This window comes from Narcine bancroftii, chromosome 5 (genome assembly GCF_036971445.1).
Source record: "Narcine bancroftii isolate sNarBan1 chromosome 5, sNarBan1.hap1, whole genome shotgun sequence".
Lineage (NCBI taxonomy): Eukaryota > Metazoa > Chordata > Chondrichthyes > Torpediniformes > Narcinidae > Narcine > Narcine bancroftii.
The window spans coordinates 193145109-193164317 of NC_091473.1; the positions used below are offsets into that span (position 1 = coordinate 193145109).

Genomic DNA, 19209 nt, shown 5'->3' on the forward strand with positions numbered 1-19209 from the left:
TCACCTTTCCCTCTCTCTCTTTTCCCTGTCTCCTTTTACACAGCCAAAATCAATTCTCACCTCTCCCCTTATCATATCCAATTAACACCTTTTGTTGATCTGGACTCCTCCCCCAGCCAGCACTGTCTCTATTCTGAGCTTTCCAGTTTTTTGCTTATTCTTTGCTTATTCCCGGAAGAAAGGCTCAGGCCTGAAATGTCAGTAATATATCTTTATAGCCTGTGAGACTGGCTGAGTTCCTCAAGCATTTCGGCGTGGTTTTTTACTGCAATCACAGCGTCTGCAGAGTTTCACTGAGTTGTCACAGTGTTTCGGGCATGTGACATGCAACAGAGGGACCCCATGGTGTAAATTGTGATTTGTTACAGGGGAGTGGCGTTCTGTTTTGACATAACGCACTTAGAAAATTATTTTTGAAAATGCCAGATGCCGCCGTGGAGCGAAATCCGTGCAGAGAGCTGAGCGTCTCAGGTGTCTGTGTATAAAAGCTCTGCCCCGCTCCCTCGAGCCTGATCTTCCACTCCACCGCTCGCCTCACCCTGCTTAACCCCTTCATCATCTCGAATGTACATCTCAGCCCATCCCCCTCACCCCTTGGGGGGGATGATTTATTGTACAATTGTCTCACAATTGTACAGGGACAATTCCAACCATACTTAGGGTGGCCATTTCCAATTAGGAGGACATGGTCATAGGTTACTATATATATATATCAAAAGACAAAGGAGGAAAAACCCAACACCCTACTCCAACCAACCAATTTTCCCTTGCAACCACTGCAACCATGTCTGCCTGTCCCGCATCGGATTTGTCAGCCACAAACGAGCCTGCAGCTGACATGGACATTACCCCTCCATAAATCTTCGTCCGCGAAGCCAAGCCAAAGAAGAAAGAAAGATATATATATATATGTGGGGGTGTGTGTGTGTGTATCAAAAAACTGATATACATTTTATTTAACATTTAAACAGTGTGTGTATGTGTATATAGTAACCTTTGACCATATCCTCCTTTTGGAATGGCTACCCTAACCATACTGGTGCAGGAAGGCCACAGGGAAAATGTGCAAGCTCCACTCCTGAGAGCCAGCATCCGAGGTCGGAACCGAACCCACGCCATTATTGATCTGTCGCCCCTCCTCATCTCTCTCGCTCCCCAGCCTTGCTTATCAAGTTAATGCAAAAGGCAAGGCATTTTTGTTTATCTGCCAAACTGTCGAAAACCATCGACTTTATCCACCCTGTTGATGTAAAGGACACAACGCGGGGGAAACTCAGCAGGCCAAAAGGTGTACTTAATGTAGCAAAGATACCTAACCAGCGTCCCGGGCTTGAGCCCTTCATCAAGGTATGGAAAAATGTCGGCAGGCGCCCGAACTAAACAAAAACACTCTTCTGAGGTGTGAAGTCGTAAAACACAAAAATCTGCTGAAGTTCAAACACAATCCTGGAGAAACTCAGCTGGTCAAACAGTGTCCTTTATGTAGCAAAGAGAAAGTTACAGAACCAATGTTTTAGGCTGGAGTACAATGCTACATAAAGAACTCTGACCTTCTGAGTTTCTCCAGCATTGTGTTTGAAGTTTATGCACTTTGAAACCGATGTATTTAAGGTTGAAGCATTTGAATCCCTGAAATATGTCTGCCCCGAACTCGCCTTCAGAAACGATGTCTTCAGCCGCGTCTCCGTCCCGGCGATGAAAGGGTTACGGGTGATGTCAGTATTTTTTTTCTCTCTCTCCCCTCCCTCCGGCTCGCCCGTGTCTGGGGCTGATGCTGAAATGGCTGCAGACGAGAGAGGGGACTTCATCCACACTCCGAGCTCTTCCGCGACCAGCAAAGACCTGCCCGTCAAAGGCGTCAGTCACTCCAACGCCAGCCCGGCCGGTGCCCTGATCAACAGCCACGCTCCCAGCGCCGGGGCCAAGCCCACCTTCCCCCTGCCCAGCGCCCCTTTCATCCGGATGAAGGACCAGGACGCAGTGAAACTCTTCATCGGACAAATCCCGAGGAACCTGGAGGAAAAGGACCTGAAACCTTTATTTGAGGAGTTTGGGAGAATTTATGAGTTCACGGTACTGAAAGACAGATACACTGGAATGCACAAAGGTAAGGGAGCGATAGCGACTAGGAAGAAAGCAGGTGGGACTCTTTAATAGTTAAATTTATTGTCATGGGCATGTTCTCGAAATTGGCTGTTTTGTGGCCGCGTCGCAGTTCCATGAACCACCTTAAATAAAATGAGTGCAAAGTCAAAACTAAGGCATCTGATGGCAATGGGGAAGACGCTGTCCTTGGGCTCCCGTGTGAAGAAGGCATGGCCTGGGTGGGTGGGGGTGTCCTGGAGGGCAGAGGCTGCTGGCACCAGGCAAATCTGTAACAGATGGAGAGGCGCCGGGTGAGGGAGAAGGGGGGGGGGGGTGTCCTTTCACAAAAGGGGGCACGAAAACAACAAAAAAAGGGGAAGCAACAACAAAAAAAAATAGCTTGGGGTTGAAAGAGCAGAGATGCAGCTCGGCGGCCTGCCAGTGCGAACGGGTAAATAAAATAAGGTCCAGGAGATGGAGGGAAGGGAAACAAAGGGATGGATGGACATCTGTGGGCGATGGAGCTGGCTGGGAAGCAGGCGAACCACAGGGAGATGGGCGAAACTGTGAGAAAGAGCGCTGGACGAGATCAATCAATGCAAGATAACGCGTCTGACTCGGTAGAAGTGAACAACCATAAAAATATCTTTTATTCAATCAAAACCAAGAGCACAATAGACCTTCAGCCACCAATAATCTCGCCACTAATCTGTCCAGTGGGCCGCTCCAACTCTCCCTCGTACTGAAAATGCAAGAGTGCATACATCAAGGAGGGGGGAGCGAGTTTTGTCAAATATAGAGTTACACCTTTGCTGAGTTTAAAATTGCAACGTCGGTAAAAAAAAATCTGGAGACAATAGGAGCCATGAGGAGAAAAGGGCACAGTCAGAGATTTTCTGATTGTTTGCTTTAAATTCCAAGGTGGAGACGTTTTCTTTCGAACCCCCAAAGCTTCAGAGCGATTTTTTTTTGGGGGGGGAGGAATCACCTATTTCGTACCCATTGGGAGGAGGAGGGGGGGATGGCGCAAAGGCAAGAATAATTAAACAGGGGAAGGGGGGTGGCAGAGTGCCCCGTTTAAATTTGGGAGCCCTGCGTCTCCTTTGGTCCAGCCTGGGGAAGTAAGGGGTGGGGTGGGGGCTTTCACGGAATAGGTGAACCTGTTCGGAGAATTGAAAGAAAAGGAGGCTTCTTTGACAGCACGTTTGTTGAGGTTTACAAGCTTCCAAAGGGGATGGTTGTGCACTGGATTTATGAGACATTGAGGAGCAATATCAGCCCAATTGTCACTTCCACTCCCTTGACCAATCTGCCTCCTTCTCTCCTTGTCCTTATAAATATCTTGTGTCAGTAAAGCTGCGTTCAGTCTCATATCGCTGATTGAACTTAGCTGGACAGGTGACACACTGAACAAATTAATTCCCAACTTTCTGTCTTTGGCAAAGATGGTTGAAAGAATACAAGGATCAGGCAGGTCGCCCCTCCCTCCCCGAATCCCGCGCCTCCCTCCCCGAATCTGCAATCCCTCCCCTCCCCGAATCTGCATCCCCTCCCCGAATCCGCACCTCACTCCCTTCCCTTAATTTGCGCCCGTTAGCTGAGTTCAACTTTCCCCACCTCATGCACTGTCCTTGTGGAGTTTGCACGTTGCCCTTTGATTGCGTGTGTTTCCTCCTGCCATATTCCGAAAATATCTGGGCTGGGTTGGTTACTGTTTAAAAAAAAAACTTCCTTTTGTGCATACGTGAGTGACGCAACCTGCGGTGAGTTGATGGGCTCTGGAGTAGGATTCATGTACATAGGAGCTTGATGGTTAGTCTACAGTGGCTGGGCTGAAGGGCCTGATTTTGCACTGTGTGTGTCTGTGACACTGCTGTCCCAGAGGTTCCACTCTCCAGCAACTTCAAAGTGCCTAGTCTCCTGGACACTGGTGGAAAATCAATCATTCATGTTTTTTTTAATCTTATCGAACACTTCTTTATCTTAAAACATTAGAGATGGTGGGAAACCAAAAACCCTTTTACTGTCGAGGGCTGTTCAATGATATTTTCCAATGTGGTCATCTCCAGGAACATGACCAATCAGAGTTGGCTACCTGATTGCTTAATGCCCGACACAATGTACTCAAGCAGAAGTCCTCAACCCGTGGCATGCTGATGGCCAACTGGAGATGACCACATTGGAAAATCTCATTGAACACCTCCGACAGTAAAAGGGTTTCAGTGTCCCTCCACCTCCGATGTTTTAACATAAAGATGTGTTCAATAAGATAAAAGCAGCTCTAATGATTACTATCTTACAAGGGTCCAAGACATTAGTCAAGTCATTTATTACTATCTGATTGTACAAGTGCAACCCAGCGAGACAGCGTTCTCCGGTCTTTGGTGCAAAACACGCAGACACACAGCCAGACATCACACACACACACACCGACAAACAATACATAGGCAGGACAAGTATTCATAGATACAAAAAAATATTGTTTCGTGAATATGAGAGTCTCGGAGGGTGAGGGCGAGCAGTTCCTTTAGCATTCTCACTGCCTGTGGGAAGAAGCTGTTCCCCAGTCTGGTGGTGCTGGCTCTGATCCCCCTGCATCTCTTCCGCGACGGGAGCAGTTGAAAGATGCTATGTGTGGAGTGGAAGGGGGTCCTCAATGATTTTGCGAGCCCGCTTCAGACAACGATCCGGGTAGATCACGTCGATGGGCTGGCTTGGGGTGTGGGGGGGGGGGGGGGGGGGGGGTAGGGAGACGCCAGTGATTGACGTGATGGTGGGTGGTAGCCTTGCTGGCTTCAGTCTTCTCAGGAAGTGCAGTCACTGTTGCACCTTCCTGACAAGTGAGGAGATGTTGAGTGTCCATGATAGGTCACTATTGAAGTCAACTCCAAGGAACCTGGTGCTCTCCACTACAGAGTTGTTAATGTGTAGTGGAGGGTTATCTTTCATGGTCCTTCTGAAGCCCACGACCATCTCCTTTGTCTTGTCCCACTCTGAGACTCAGATTATTACTCTCACACCAGATACGCGAGATTTTCCACCTATGTAGAGTGATGGATGAGTCCAAGCCATCATGTCGTCTGCAAACTTGACTCTATTGGAGCTGGATCTGCCCATGCATTTGTGGGCCGGTAATGTGAATAGGAGCGGGCTGAGCCCACGGCCCTGAGGTGAGCCAGTGCTCCTTGTGAGATTCTGCTACTGACCCAGACAGACTGTAGTCCATGATAAAGGAGAAAAACCTGAAAGTCTGCAGATGCCGTGGTTGAAGTTAAAGCACACGCTGGAGAAACTCAGCAGGTCAGCAAAAGATCCCCTTCCTCCACCTGCCCGTTTTCCCCCACCCCCACCATTTTATTCAGGCAAATGTCTACATTTTGCTCACATCTTGATGAAGGAGTCCAGCCCGAAACGTGGATTATATACCTTTACCTTTGCTGTATAAAGTTCGCCGGATGACTTGCTGATTTTCTCCAGCGCTGGGTTTTTAGTCTGTGATAAGGGAATTCATTCGGTGAACTATGGGAGATAAAAGGTTCAGGACCACTATTACTGAAGGAATATGGTAGGCTTGGTTGTATCAGGGGACTGAATGCCTGAATTAGCTCAGATTTTGGATGGCCTGACACTCTCAATTCGTTAATTTGTCATATTATGCCCAGTCCAGCGAGAACCTTTTATTCTGCTTGCAGAAGAACCCTTATCTCTACTAATTGTACAGCTGTGTAAAGAGCACAATTTAGAGAGTACCGTATTTGATGGCATATAAGACCTACTTTTTTCCCCCAATAATTGGCTAAAAATATCCCTCGGGTCTTGATTGCAAAGTTGAAATTTAGCATGAACCCCCCCTGCTGTTACTGCCAGGGCCCAGTGTTAGGGAGGGAGGGAGGGAGGGATCCCCCACTGTCTGCCCGGTGTTGCCACCAGGTCCTAGTATCAGGGAGGGTGGGATCCCCTGCTGTCAGCCCGGTGTTGCCACCAGGCCCCAGTATCAGGGAGGGTGGGATCCCCCGCTGTCAGCCCGGTGTTGCCACCAGGCCCCAGTATCAGGCAGGGAGAGGTCCCCTGTAATCCACCCGGTGTTGCCACCTGGCTCTGGTATCAGGGGGGAAGTATCCCCTGCTGTCTGCCCAGTATTGCCACCAGGCCCCAGAATCAGGGAGGGAGGGGTCCCCTGCTGTCCGCCTGGTATTGCTGCCAGGCTCCAGTATCAGGGAGGGAGAAGTCCCCCGCATTCCCCCTGGTGTTGCTACCTGGCTCTGGTATCAGGGAGGGAGGGATCTCTCCCACTGTCCACCCGGTGTTGCCGCCCAACTCTGGTATCAGGGAGGGAAGGATCCCCTGCTGTCTGCCCAGTATTGCCACCAGGCCCCAGAATCAGGGAGGGAGGGTCCCCTGCTGTCCACCTGGTATTGCTGCCAGGCTCCAGTACCAGGGAGGGAGAAGTCCCCCGCATTCCACCCGGTGTTACCACCTGGCTCTGGTATCAGGGAGGGAGGGATCTCTCCCACTGTCCACCTGGTGTTGCCGCCTGGCTCCGGTATCAGGAAGGGAGGGAATTCTCCTGCTGTCCGCTCGGCATTGCCATGTTGGCCGTGTGCAGGTCGCCGGCTACTCGCCCAGCTTCAAGAAGCCCATGGCTGTCCAGAAAGTGGTCCCGCAACTTCGTGGCCCACCTTCCCGCAGGTGGTCTTGTGTTTTCTGGAACCACTGCTGCTCACCTCCCTCCAGTGAGAAGGCCGACCACAGCGGCCCCCACCAGCAGCACAACAGGTGCAGGAGGAACCTGTTGTGCTGAGGGGGGTGGGGGAGGAGTGTCTTATGTGCCTGTGGGTCTTGTATGCTGTCAAATAGGGTAGCAATGAGGAGCCATAAAGGGGAGGTATGGTTAGCATAGCCCTCATCTCTGTTACAATGCAGGTGACGGGGGTTAGAATCCAGCACTGTCTGTAAGGAGTTTGCAGACTGCTGTGTTTTACTTAAGTCCATACAGTGCTTGACCATATTGATGGATTTTGCATTTCCCTAATTAAGATGGTGTTCCAGGGTCGGGAGAACCAATTGCATTACCTAGCTGTGGAGGTGTGAATAGTTTCCTTTGGGTGCTCCAGTTTCCTCCCACCTTTCAAAAATGTGCTGGGATGGTAGGTTCATTAGGTGTCATTGGGCGGCACGGGCCCGTGGGCCGAAAGGGCCCATTACTGTGTGTCTGAATTTAAATTTAAAAGGGCAGCACTGTGGTGGGGTTCATTCAGGTGCTCAGGAATTGTTGGCTAATTTGGGTGAAATTGGGCGGCACAGGCTCAGCTTCTACCATGCTGTCAATAAAATGTTAAAATGTAATTTAGCAGGGACATGCGGAACTTCCTTGGTCTTCCGATCAGCTCGATTGCCTTCATTCAGATAAACCTACCTGTACCTCCACAGCTGGGTAATGCAATTGGTTCTCTGGACCCTGAGAACCTTTGAACTTGTGACTTTATCAACTTAACCAGGATGGAGTGGAGAATCACCCGGCCATGGGCCGGGATGGGGGCATTCCAGGTCTAAGATCGGAGAGACTGTGTTTGTTGTCCCTGGAGCAGAGGAGTCTGAGGGATTTCTGACAGGGATGGGTAGAATTATGAGGGGGTTGCGAGGGTAGGGGGTTTCAATGTACAGGCACAAGGTGAGAGGCAAGAGGTTTACATGGGATTTGAAGAGGAATCTTTTCACATAAAGTGAGACCTAGAACGCTAAGAATGGGGCTAAATGGGACCTATAGGTAAAGCAAGAAGTAAAACACGGCACCATGGTAGAAGTAAAAACACCACGCTGGAGAAACTTAGCAGGTCAAGCAGTGTCCTTATAGAGCAACGGTAAAAATACAGAACTAACGTTTCGGGTTGAGCCCTTCATTCGAGGTGTGGAAAAATGTCGGCAGGCGTCCGAACAAAAGAGTAGCGTTGGTCACAAAGGCAGGAGGTAATAGATGGAGGAGGGAGGGAGGGACGGACGGACAGTAGCAATCAAGGGGAGGAGGGATGGCTGGATGAATAGAGAGGGAAGGGGGAAGGAGAGCTGGAAAGGGGGAGGGGGAGGGGTGGAGAGCAAATTAGCAGAAACCAGAAAAGTTGATGTTATAATGCCATCTGGCTGCAGAGTGTCCAGACGGAAAATTCAGTAGTTGTTCCTCCAATTTATGAGTGGTCTTGGAGGGATAGTAGATAAGGCTTGGACAGACATGTGAGAGTGGAAGTGTGACACAGAACTGAAATGTCTGGCTACTGAGAGGTCTCTGTCACTGGTGCAGACAGAGTGAAGGTGCTCAGCAAAGCGATCTCCCAGACTGCAACCGGTCTCTCTGATGTAGAGAAGGGCGCAAAGGGAGCACCGGATGCAGTAAATCAGTCCTGCGGATAGTGTTGCTTCACTTGAAAGGCCTCTTTGGGGCCCTGATCCGTGGTGAGGGAGAGAGTGTGGGCGCAAGAGTGACACCTCCTGTGGCCACAGGAGAAGTTGCCGGTGGGTGGGGAGTGGCGATTGGTGGGGAGGGATGAATGCATAAGGGAGTCATGAAGGAAATGGTGCCTACGGAAGGCAGAGAGGGGAGGAGGGGATTGTAGGATCCTGGAGTAAGTGCCGGAAGTTCCAGAGGATAATGTGTTGGATGTGAAGGCTGGTGGGGTGGTAGATGAGGACAAGGGGGATTCTGAGTTTGTTACATCTGGGGGCAGAGGGGGTCAGGGCAGATGAGCAGGAGATGTTGGTGAGGGCTGAGTTGATGGTGGTGGAGGGGAAGCCACGTTTGTGAAAGAAGGCAGATATTTTGGAAGACCTCATTTTGGGAACAGATGCAGCGGAGATGGAGAAATTGAGAGGGGGGAATAGATTCCTTGCAGGGGACAGGGTGGGAGGAAGTGTAGTCACTAGTAGTTAAGGAAGTTGATGGGTATGTAATATATGTCACTGGAAAGCTTGTCTCCTGAGATGGAGACAGAGAGAGATCCAGGAAGGAGAGAGTGTTGTCCTATAGTATATGTTTACCAATAAGTAAAGCAGTGGCCAAAGGCCTACTTCTGAGCTCTATAACTCCATGGTATCTCATCACCATGGTGATCCAGGTTGTGTTCTATCAAAGGTGTTCCCTTTGCCCCATCCAGCCCTCTTTCACCCTCTCTGCACCTTAAAATCAGCTTGTATTCTATCATTTACAGTTCTAGTGAAGGGTTTTTAACCTGAAATTGTCACAACATTTCTCTTTCCACAGAAGCTCCCTGATCTAACAAGTGTTTCCAGCATTTTCTGTTTATTTCAGTCGTATAACACCTTGGTTAAACTGCATTTGTAGCGTGGTCCACATTTCAGGCATCCATGCCTTGGATATTGTATCTGTATCACTTCATTAGACCACACTGGGACCATTTAAGACCATAAGACATTGGAACAGAAATAGGCCATTCACCCCATTGAGTCAGCACCACTGTTTAATCATGAGATGATCCATTTCTCCACTCAACCCCAGTGCCCAGCCTCCTTCCCATAAGTTTTGATGCCCTGGCTAATCAAGAACCTATCAATCTCTGCCTTAAGTACACCCAATGTCCTGCCCTCCACAACCAACAAATTCCACAAAATTCTTTGGCATTTCCCATCTAAGTAGACAATCTTATCCTAGACTCTCCCACCATGGGAAACAACCTTTCCACATCTACTCTGTCCACATCTTTCAACATTCAATATGTTTCAATGAGATGGCCCCCTCATTCTGCTAAATTCCATTGAGTTCAGGTGCTCCTCATGTGATAACCCTTTCTTCCCAGAATCATCCTTGTGAACCTCCTTTGAACCCTCGCCAATGTCAGCACATCCTTTCTTAAATGAGCGGCCCAAAACTGCCCACAATACTCCAAGTGATGTCTCACCAGTGCCTTATAAAGCCTCAACATCACATCCCTGCTCAGAATCAGAATTTATTGTCACTAATGTGTCGCAAAATATATTTTGCGACAGCATCGCAGCGCAAACATTTATATAAACCACCGTACAAAATAAATAAAAATACTTCAAGATAAAGACTAAGTAAGGCAGTGTCTGTGGTTCATTCAGGAATCTGATGGAGGAGGGGAAGAAGCTATCCTTGTGCCACTGGGGGTTCGCCTTCAGACTCCTGTACCTTTTTCCCTATGGTAGCAGAGTGAAGAAGGCCTGGGCTGGGTGGTGGGGGTCCTTGAGGATAGAGGCTGCTATTTTAAGACACAGCCTCATGCCGATGCCCTCGATGGAGTGAAATCTGGTGCCGTGATGTCACAGGCCTAGTTAACAACCCTCTGGAATTTATTCTTGACACCTCCGTACCAAACAGTGATGCAACCAGCTAGAATGCTCTCCATGGTCCACCCATAGGAGCTTATGCAAGTCTTCGACTCTTATCTTGCTTATGGTAGCCCATACAAGGAGCAACTAGAGACACATCAGATCTCCAGCTACTGTGCTTATGTGCAGCTCTGGTCTCTGAAAGAATATGATGCATTGAGAAAAGTGGAACGATGATGAATCACAATTCTATATCAGAGATTAGCTACGTTATAAAAGTGGATGGGCCTGGAAGATCTTCTCTTGCAAAGGAAATGTCGATGCAAGCTTGATAAAGTAGAGAATGAAAGTGAAGCTGATGGGATTAGCCGGAGGAAGCTGGTGTGAAGGGTCGTCTACATCTAATGGGCCAAATGGCCTGCCCAAATCCACCTCCGTCTGTAAGGAGTTTGCATGTTCTCCCACATTCAAAAGACATATGGGGATTGGCTGTTAATTGGCCACTTGGATGTGTAATTCACAAGATAAAGGAACAGGAGCAGGCCATTCGGCTCATCATGTCTGCTCAGCAACTCCACCCTGAGCTAAACCGTTCCCACATCTAGTTCCTAATTCCGGCCTTTTCCCCTATATTCCTTGATACCCTGACTAATTAGATACTAGTCAATCTCCCCCTCAAACTTCCCCCTCCGCAACTGTACGTGTCACAAATCCACGACCCTCTGTCCAAAGAAATCTGTTTTAAATGGGTACCTTCTAATTCTAAGACTCTTGTCCTGGATAATTGAGCAGCATAAGCTCAGTCCGTGCTGTATTAAGGTTTTTTTACAAATGCGTGCAAGTTCAATGTACGTTGCAGACTGATAAATTCTGGGGTCTAACTAGAAGCCACTTGTTAAGTCGTCAAGTTTATTGTCATCTGATTGTACAAGTTCAACCCGACGAAGCAGCGTTCTCCGGTCCTAGGTGCAAAACACACAGACACTCAACCAAACATAACTCACATTCAGAAAATGCATACGCAGAGCAAGAATTCATCTATACATATAGATATTGTTTCATGAATATGAGGGTCTCAGATGGTCAGTGTGAGCAGTTCCTTTGGTCGTTCAGCGTTCTCACTGCCCGTGGGAAGAAGCTGTTCCTCAGCCTGGTGGTGCCGGCTCTGATCCTCCTGTACCTCATCCCCGATGGAACCAGCTGGAAGATGCTGTGTACAGGATGGAAGGGGTCCTCAATGATCCTGCGCCCCCTTTTTCAGACAATGATCCCAATAGATCATGTTGATGTGGGGGATGGGGAGGGGGACCCCAGTGATCCTCTCTACCACTCATGATCCTGTGCATTGACGTCCGACCTATTTCTCTGCAGCAACTGTACCACACTGTGATGCAGCCGGCCAGGACGCTCTAGATAGAGCTCCTGAAGAAGGTTGACATAATGGTGGCCAGTAGCCTTGCCCACCAGTATTCCTGACAATGAGGAGATGTTGTGTGTCCACAATATGTCACTGGTTAAGTGGACTCCAGGGAAGTTGGTGTTCTCTACTCTCTCCAGTTCAGAGCTGCACTCTCATTCTGATATCCATCCTGTGATTAAAATTTGTGAAAATATTGTAATCCTGCTATTTGATGTACATAAAAACCAAGTTAAACCATTTCCTTCCCCTCTGACTCGGCCTTCTTGTTGATCTCAAGGATTGAAAAGGCTCTCCCCTCTCACTAATCCCTTGTGACAGGGCTGTAACGCATGCTGAGATGTAGCAGCTTCTCCAGGGCTGAGTGGAGAGACATGCATTTGCCAACTCTCCTGGGATCTTCCCAGAGATTAAACTCTCATCTCCAGGACAGCTGCGAGCAGCAGCAGCCAGGAAAGCAATCCTTGGGGCTTTAAATAAAATTGTTCTGTTGTTTTCGACCTCCTCATTTTTAGCGGGTGCAGAGGGCACAAGGCGAGATAGGTCAGGAAAGTGGGCAAGGCTACCAGCCACCATCATATCAGCCTTCTACACGAGCTCTGTCGAGAGCATCCTGTCCGGCTGCATCACCGTGTGGTATGGTTGCTGCAGAGAAATGGATCGGAGGTCATAAGAGAGGCAGAGAGGATCACCGGGGTCTCTTCCCACTACCCTCCCCCCTCCCCACCACCATCATTGATGTGATCTAACGGGATCGTTGCCCGAAGAAAGTGTGCACAATTATTGAGGACCCCCTTCCACACAGCATCTTTGAGCTACTCACATTGGGGAAGAGATGCAGGGGGATCAGAGCCAGCACCACCAGGCTGAGGAACAGCTTCTTCCCACAGGCAGTGAGAATGCTGAACGACTAAAGGAACTACTCGCACTAGCCCTCCGAGACTAACATTTACTAAACATTATTTATTTTTACATATGTATATTTGTCCTGCATACGTATCGTGTGTTGTGTCTGGTTGCGTGTCTGCATGTTTTTGCACCGAGGACCAGAGAAAGCTATTTCGTCGGGTTGTACTCGTGCATGATAATAAACCTGAACGATTGCTGGGAACAATGTGCACACCACGAGCGGCAGGTTCAAAGCAGCAGCTCACCACAGTGGTACAACTGCTGCCCCTTAGCAGCTCCAATGGCCTGGGTTTAGTCCTGAGTTCAGCTTTCTGTCTGAAGTTTGTATGTTCTCCCTGTGACCAAATGGTGTTTCTCTGGGTGCCACAGTTTCAAGTTCAAATATATTGTCAGATTACATACATGACATCACATATAACACTGAGTTCCTTTTCCCTGCGGGCCAGGCAGAATTTCTACTTGTTGGTACTGTTGCGAGCCAAGAGGACCCCAAAACACAGCAGCAATAGACATTCACCAAGACAAATGGTTGTTTAAACAAAAGTTACTTTTAATTATCTTTAAACATGAAAATAGAATCACACTTTAACTTATCACTAACTTACTTAATCTAACTTAACCCCCTTCTAATTCTAAGCGCACGTGTGTGTAAGTTCAGAAAAGTTCTTTGGTTCACAGTCCAATCTCACTTCTCACTCCTCAAAGTTCACTGGTTGCAGGCAATTCTTGTACTGTGCACAGAATTGAACATTTATAACGTTCACCAGGCTTTGGTGCTCGAAAGGAAAATGGTTACCGCTCAGGAAGGTTCTTGTCGGTTTTCAGAGAGAGAGATGTGTTGTTCCAGGACACCCACAACTGATCCCTTTTTAATCATCCACTCCAGTGTCTTGCTGACAAAACTTGCCCCATTCAGGGTTCTCCAGATGATAACCTCTTTCTTTCAGGTCATCTCAGAGTTCCTTTTGGTTTCCCTTATTCCAAGTGGAATATTAGATGTCCAGTCCTTTCCTCTTGCATGAACCACAAGGGCTTTGACCAGACTGTCTTCCAAATGGGGCTTTCCATAAGCTTGCCAGCTTGTCCTGTTCCAGTTCCATCTGCTGTTGCTGGTTGTAACACTGTACAAGCGATCTCACTCTTAGAGAAAAACCTTGTTTGGCTCTCTCTGCTTACAAAACCGCATAACCCGCTTACAACAGCAAGTTCTTCCAGACAGCAGCAGCTCCAGCCTGCTCTCTCATCTATTGCCTTTGGTAAATAACAATCCATTAGTGAAGTCTCTTGAGCACTCTTCAAAGCTCTTGCCAATAGTTGTTAGGCCCCGCTATGTCTAGCATTAGCAGAGCTCCAGTATTTCAAATAAGATCTGTTTTAAAGTGTTTGTATGTGACCTGCTCTAACAGACCTTTCCCAATTTATCTCCCAAAAACATATGTATTTACTCTGTCACAGTACTGTAAACTGTAATCAAGGAAAAAGGGAGAAATGTAAACAAATTGTTCAAATACAGAAAAAAAATCAATAATAAATAATGTGTAAAGTAAAAATCCTTAAATGAGTCTCCAATTGAGTTTGTCATTGAGGAGTCTGATGGTGGAGGGGTAGCAGCTGTTCCTGAACCTGGTGGTGCAAGTCTTTCCCATGAGAACTGCATCCTGGGGTGGTCTGGATCCTTGCTGATTGCTGCTGCTCTCCAGCGGTAGTGTTCCCCCATAGACGTTCACGGTGGCGGGGAGCATTTTGCCTGTGATGTACCGGGCCCTTATATCGGGGCTTTCCACTCAGAGATATTGGCGCCCCACCCACACCAGGTCATGATGCAGCCAGTCAGCGCTCATCTGCTGAAGGTTTTTGATGTCATCCCAAACCTCCACAAATGCCTGAGGAAGTAGAGGTGCCGGCATATCGTGTGTTGAGTCCAGGAAAGGCCTCTTCCCCGATGGAACCAGCTGGAAGATGCTGTGTGCAGGATGAAATTCCCAGGAATTTAAATTTACTCAACCCTCTCCACCTCTGATCCCTCAGTGATCACTGGACTGTACACCTCTCTCGTCCACAATCAGCTCCTTGGCTTTGGTGAGAAAGATCCCACAGCACTATTTCACTGAGGAGTCCTGAGCAATACACTTTTCCTTCTCCCAGCTCTGCCTCTCTCATTTTCCCTGTCTCCTTTTGCACAGAAATAATCATTTCTCACCTCTCCCCTTATCGTATCCAGTTAACACTGTGTGTAATCTGAGATTTCCTGTTATTTGCTCATTCTGCCCAATCCTTGAAGGAGGGCTCAGGCCCAAAATGTCGGCGATGTATCTTTACTTCCTATGGGCGCTGAAAGACTGGCTGAGTTTGTCCAGCATTTCCGTGTGTTTTGTCCACATTTTGGGCCATGATCCTTTACCGAGACTTGGCCCCAACCTGAAATATTGGCTTAGACCAGTGGTTCCCGACTTTATTTTCTCTCCCATTCACATACCATCTTACTAACCACAGAGCATCTATTGGCATAGAAGAGTTTAAAAAATAGTACATTTCAAATGCACGATAACAGGCCCTTCCAGCCCACGAGCCTGTGCCGCCCCATAACCCCCAATTGACCTCCAACCTCGGTAGTTTTGAACGGTGGAAACCAGAGGAAACCCGCCCACATGGGGAGCACGTACAAACTCCGTACAGACCGGCGGGTTCGAACCCTCGTCGCTGATGCTGTAACGGTATGGTGCTCACCACTACATTAACTGTCCTGTCCGTCTGTTGGAGAAACTCAGCAAATTCTTTGTCTGGTCTTGTACGTACTTATAAAGGGGGAACAGCTTTCCCCTTTACCCATGTTAGAAACAGGGAGGCAACAACTACAATTCGGAGGGTCAGAGTCCATGATGGATGGAGAGACATGATCGCCTATGTCGAACGGCAAGGCACCTGAATGAACAATCTTTTAAAAAAAATTTTAGTCTTGATGAAGGGTTCCTACTTGACTGACCATTTCTCTCCGTGGATGTTGTCGGACCTGCTGAGTGCCGCCTTTTGCTTTTGAAATACTGACTAACTTTTTCTCTCCACCCTGCCCCACCTCCCTTCAAATTCTTTCCTTTCAGACACTTTCCTCGCTGAAAATGACTATCTCCACTCTTCTCCCTTGCATACCACAACCACTCATGAGATTCATAGCAATGATTAGCCCCCTCCTAAACTACAACACTGGATAAACTCAGCAGGTCAAACAGTGTCCTTTATATCGCAAACATAAAGAATCAGAATCAGGATTTATTGTTATGAACAAGTCATGAAATTCGGTGTTTTGCGGCAGCATCACAGTGTAAACATTCATATTATAACCATCTTACAACATTACTATAAAAATAATCGTGCACAAAGAGTCTGTGGTTTGTTGATTATTCAGGAATCTGATGGCGGAGGGGAAGAAGCCGTCCTTGGGCCGCTGGGTGCTCGTCTTCAGGCTCCTGTACCTTTTCCCCAATGGTAGTAGAGTGAAGAGGGCCTGGTCTGGGTGGTGAGGATAGAGGCTGCTTTTCTTAAGACACTGCCTCATGTCAATGTCCACGGTGGAGTGAAATCTGGTGCCTGTGGTGTCGCAGGCTGAGTTAACAACCCTCTGGAGTTTATTCTTGTCCTGAGAGTTGGCGCCTCCGAACTAGGCAGTAATGTAACCGGCAGAATGCTCTCTACCTGTAGAAGTTTATGACAGTCTTCGGTGACGTATCGAATCTCCTAAGACGCCTCACAAAGTATAGCCGCTGGCGAGCCTTCTTTGTGATTGCATCAACATGGAGGCTCCAGGACAGATTCTCGGAGATGTTGGTACCCAGGAATTTGAAGTTCTTGACCCTCTCCACTACTGAGCCATCGATGATGATGGGGTCGTGTTCCCCTGACTTCCTCCTGCAGTCCACAATCATCTCCTTGGTTTTGCTGATGTTGAGCGCAAGGTTGTTGTCGTTCTACCATTCAACAAGCTGATCGACCTCCCTCCTGTACTCATTTCCATTTGCGATTCTGCCGACAACTGTGGTGTCATCGGCAAATGTAGATGATATTAGAATTGTGCCTGGCCACAAAGTCATGGGTGTATAAATGAGTAGAACAGTGGGCTAAGCATGTATCCTTGAGGTCGCTTGAGGAGGAGACATTGTTTCCAATCTGTACCGACTGTGGTCTTCCGATGAGGAAGTGGAGGATTCAGTTGAGGGAGGGGCGCAGAGGCCCAGAGATAAGACACATAACCAACGTTTCAGGCTTGAGCTTGAGAGCAACACTGACTACGGATGGGAAGCAGTGAGAGAGAATCCTTCAGAACTCCCTTTGGAGAGCAAAGGGGAACTTCTTCAGGGTAGGCATGTCGGAAGAGATTTCATAGAGTTTTGCAGTAGACAGGAGTAAAACACGAAAATCTGCAGACACCGTGGTTGGAGTAAAAACACGATGCTGGAGAAACTCAGCTGGTCAAACAGTGTCCTTTATAGAGCAAAGATAAAGGTACATAACCAACATTTCGGGTTTGAGCCCCTCATCGAGATATGGAACAATATGATGAGTATGATGCCTACATTTTGGAGGGTCTGTGGAAACCCACGCAGACACCGGATGGATGTATAAACTCCTTAAAGACAGCTCGGGATTCGAACACCGGTCACTGGCCCTGTAATAGCTTCATGCTAACTGCTGTGCCAACCCTTCAGCCCATTCATGCTAGCTATTAGGCCCACCTATGCCAGTCCCATCTGCCCTCATTTGGCCCAATATTCCTCTATTCCTTTCCTAGCCAAGTACCCTTTCAAATAAATTGTAAAAGGTTGGCTTGCAGGTGCAGCAGGCTATCAAAAAGGCAAATGGAACGTTGGCCTTCAGTGCTGGAGGGATTGAATTTAGGAGCAGGGAGGTTTATGCTGCAACTGTACGAGATCCTGGTGAGGCCCCATCTGGAGAACTGCGGCAATTCTGGTCTCCTTATTTGAAGAAGGATGTACTGGCTTTGAAGGTGGTGCAGAGGAGGTTCACCAGGTGGATTCCAGAGATGAAGCAGTTGACCTTTGAGGAGAAATTGAGTCGACTGGGACCGTACTCACTAGAATTTAGAATGAGAAGGGATCCTAAAGAAATGTGTAAAATTATGAAAGGCAGAGATAAGGTAGAGGCAGGTAAGTTGTTTCCATTGGTGGGGGAGACCAGAACAAGGCAACATAAGATTCAGGGTAGCATATTTAGGACAGAGAAACTGCTTTTCCCAGAGGGTGGGGAATCTGTGGAATTTGCTGCCCATTAAAGCAGTGGAGGTGACCTCAGTAAATATATTTAAGACAAGGTTGGGTAGGTTTTTACAGAGTTGGGGAATTAAGGGATAAGGGGAAAAGGCAGGTGAGTGGAGATGAACCCATCATCAGATCAGCCATGATCTCTTTGAATGGCAGAGCAGGCTCGACGGGCCGAATGGCCGACTCCTGCTCCTGTTTCTTATGTTCTTAAAATGCCTTTTAAATATTGTAATTGTACCAGTGTCATGAAAGTTGATCTTAAATTCCTGGCAAAGTCCCGGAAGCCTGGTGACTTAGTACAGACGGGAGAGGTTAAGTAATTCCAGCCGAGCTCTGTAGTTACCCGCCACGTCCACCAATCGGGTTAGTTGAGTGATGGTTTCTAGATTGCTAGGGTGACTCTGTGATTTCTACCCCACAAAGGTTGTGCCTTCCTGACCTACTGTGCGAGGGAATCTGCATTGAAAGCACAGACTGCGTTACATGAGCAGAAGACACTGCCTGGGGTAAGTGAGAGTTGCCATTACAAAGGAATGTTTATCAACAATTCATACTGCAAAATGTAATAAATGGGCCAGTATTAAAGCACAGTGGTATGGAAAGGCTGGCAAATTGGATAGTTCACCCCAAAGCAGGGAATTCCAGATTCAAGATACCTTTATTTAAATACATTTTTAAATTTAAGTTTAGACATACAGCACAGTAACAGGCCTTTTCAGCTCATGAGCCCATCCTGCACCAATCGCACCCAATTGACCTACAACCCCCGGTACGTTTTAGAGCATGGGAAGAAACCAAAGGCCCCGGGGAGAACTTACAAACTCCTTATAGAGAGTGTGGGAATTAAACCAGGTCCCAATCACTGCGTTGCACTAACTGTGTCATGCAATAGTTCAGAATGTAATATTACACAAAATTGCTTTTTTTTCCCTGCCTTAAGGCAGACAAAAGGTCCTTTCAAACATCCTTGCAATTTGCCCAGTTAATGTCCCAGTTACATGGCAATTAGAAAGGGTCCGACCCAGTCAACCCTGTCGGAATCCAGTTAAACTTACGTAGGTCGCGTCCACAGGCGATTTGAAAACGAAAATGGCCGACCCGCTTATTCCAGTGACATCAGCGCTCGCGTGTGTGCGTCACCAGGGAGCCAGTTTCTGAACATCCGGCAGTACTTCCGGTGAGTACGTGGCGCATCATTGCGGGGGCGGGATCCCCTTTAAATTGCCA

General features: G+C 47.9%; 1 protein-coding gene across 15 annotated transcripts in view; it reads left to right on the forward strand.

The window, feature by feature from the left end:
- The first annotated feature begins 1962 nt into the window (after window positions 1–1962).
- The window catches only part of LOC138764490 (CUGBP Elav-like family member 3), a 71675-nt gene continuing 54428 nt past the window's right edge, over window positions 1963–19209 (forward strand). For all 15 annotated transcript variants that reach the window (XM_069940510.1, XM_069940511.1, XM_069940514.1 and 12 more), the window contains exons 1-2: window positions 1963–2107; window positions 18406–18488. In XM_069940510.1, the coding sequence (XP_069796611.1) occupies window positions 1963–2107; window positions 18406–18488 (228 nt within the window). The remainder of the gene's footprint in view (window positions 2108–18405; window positions 18489–19209) is intronic.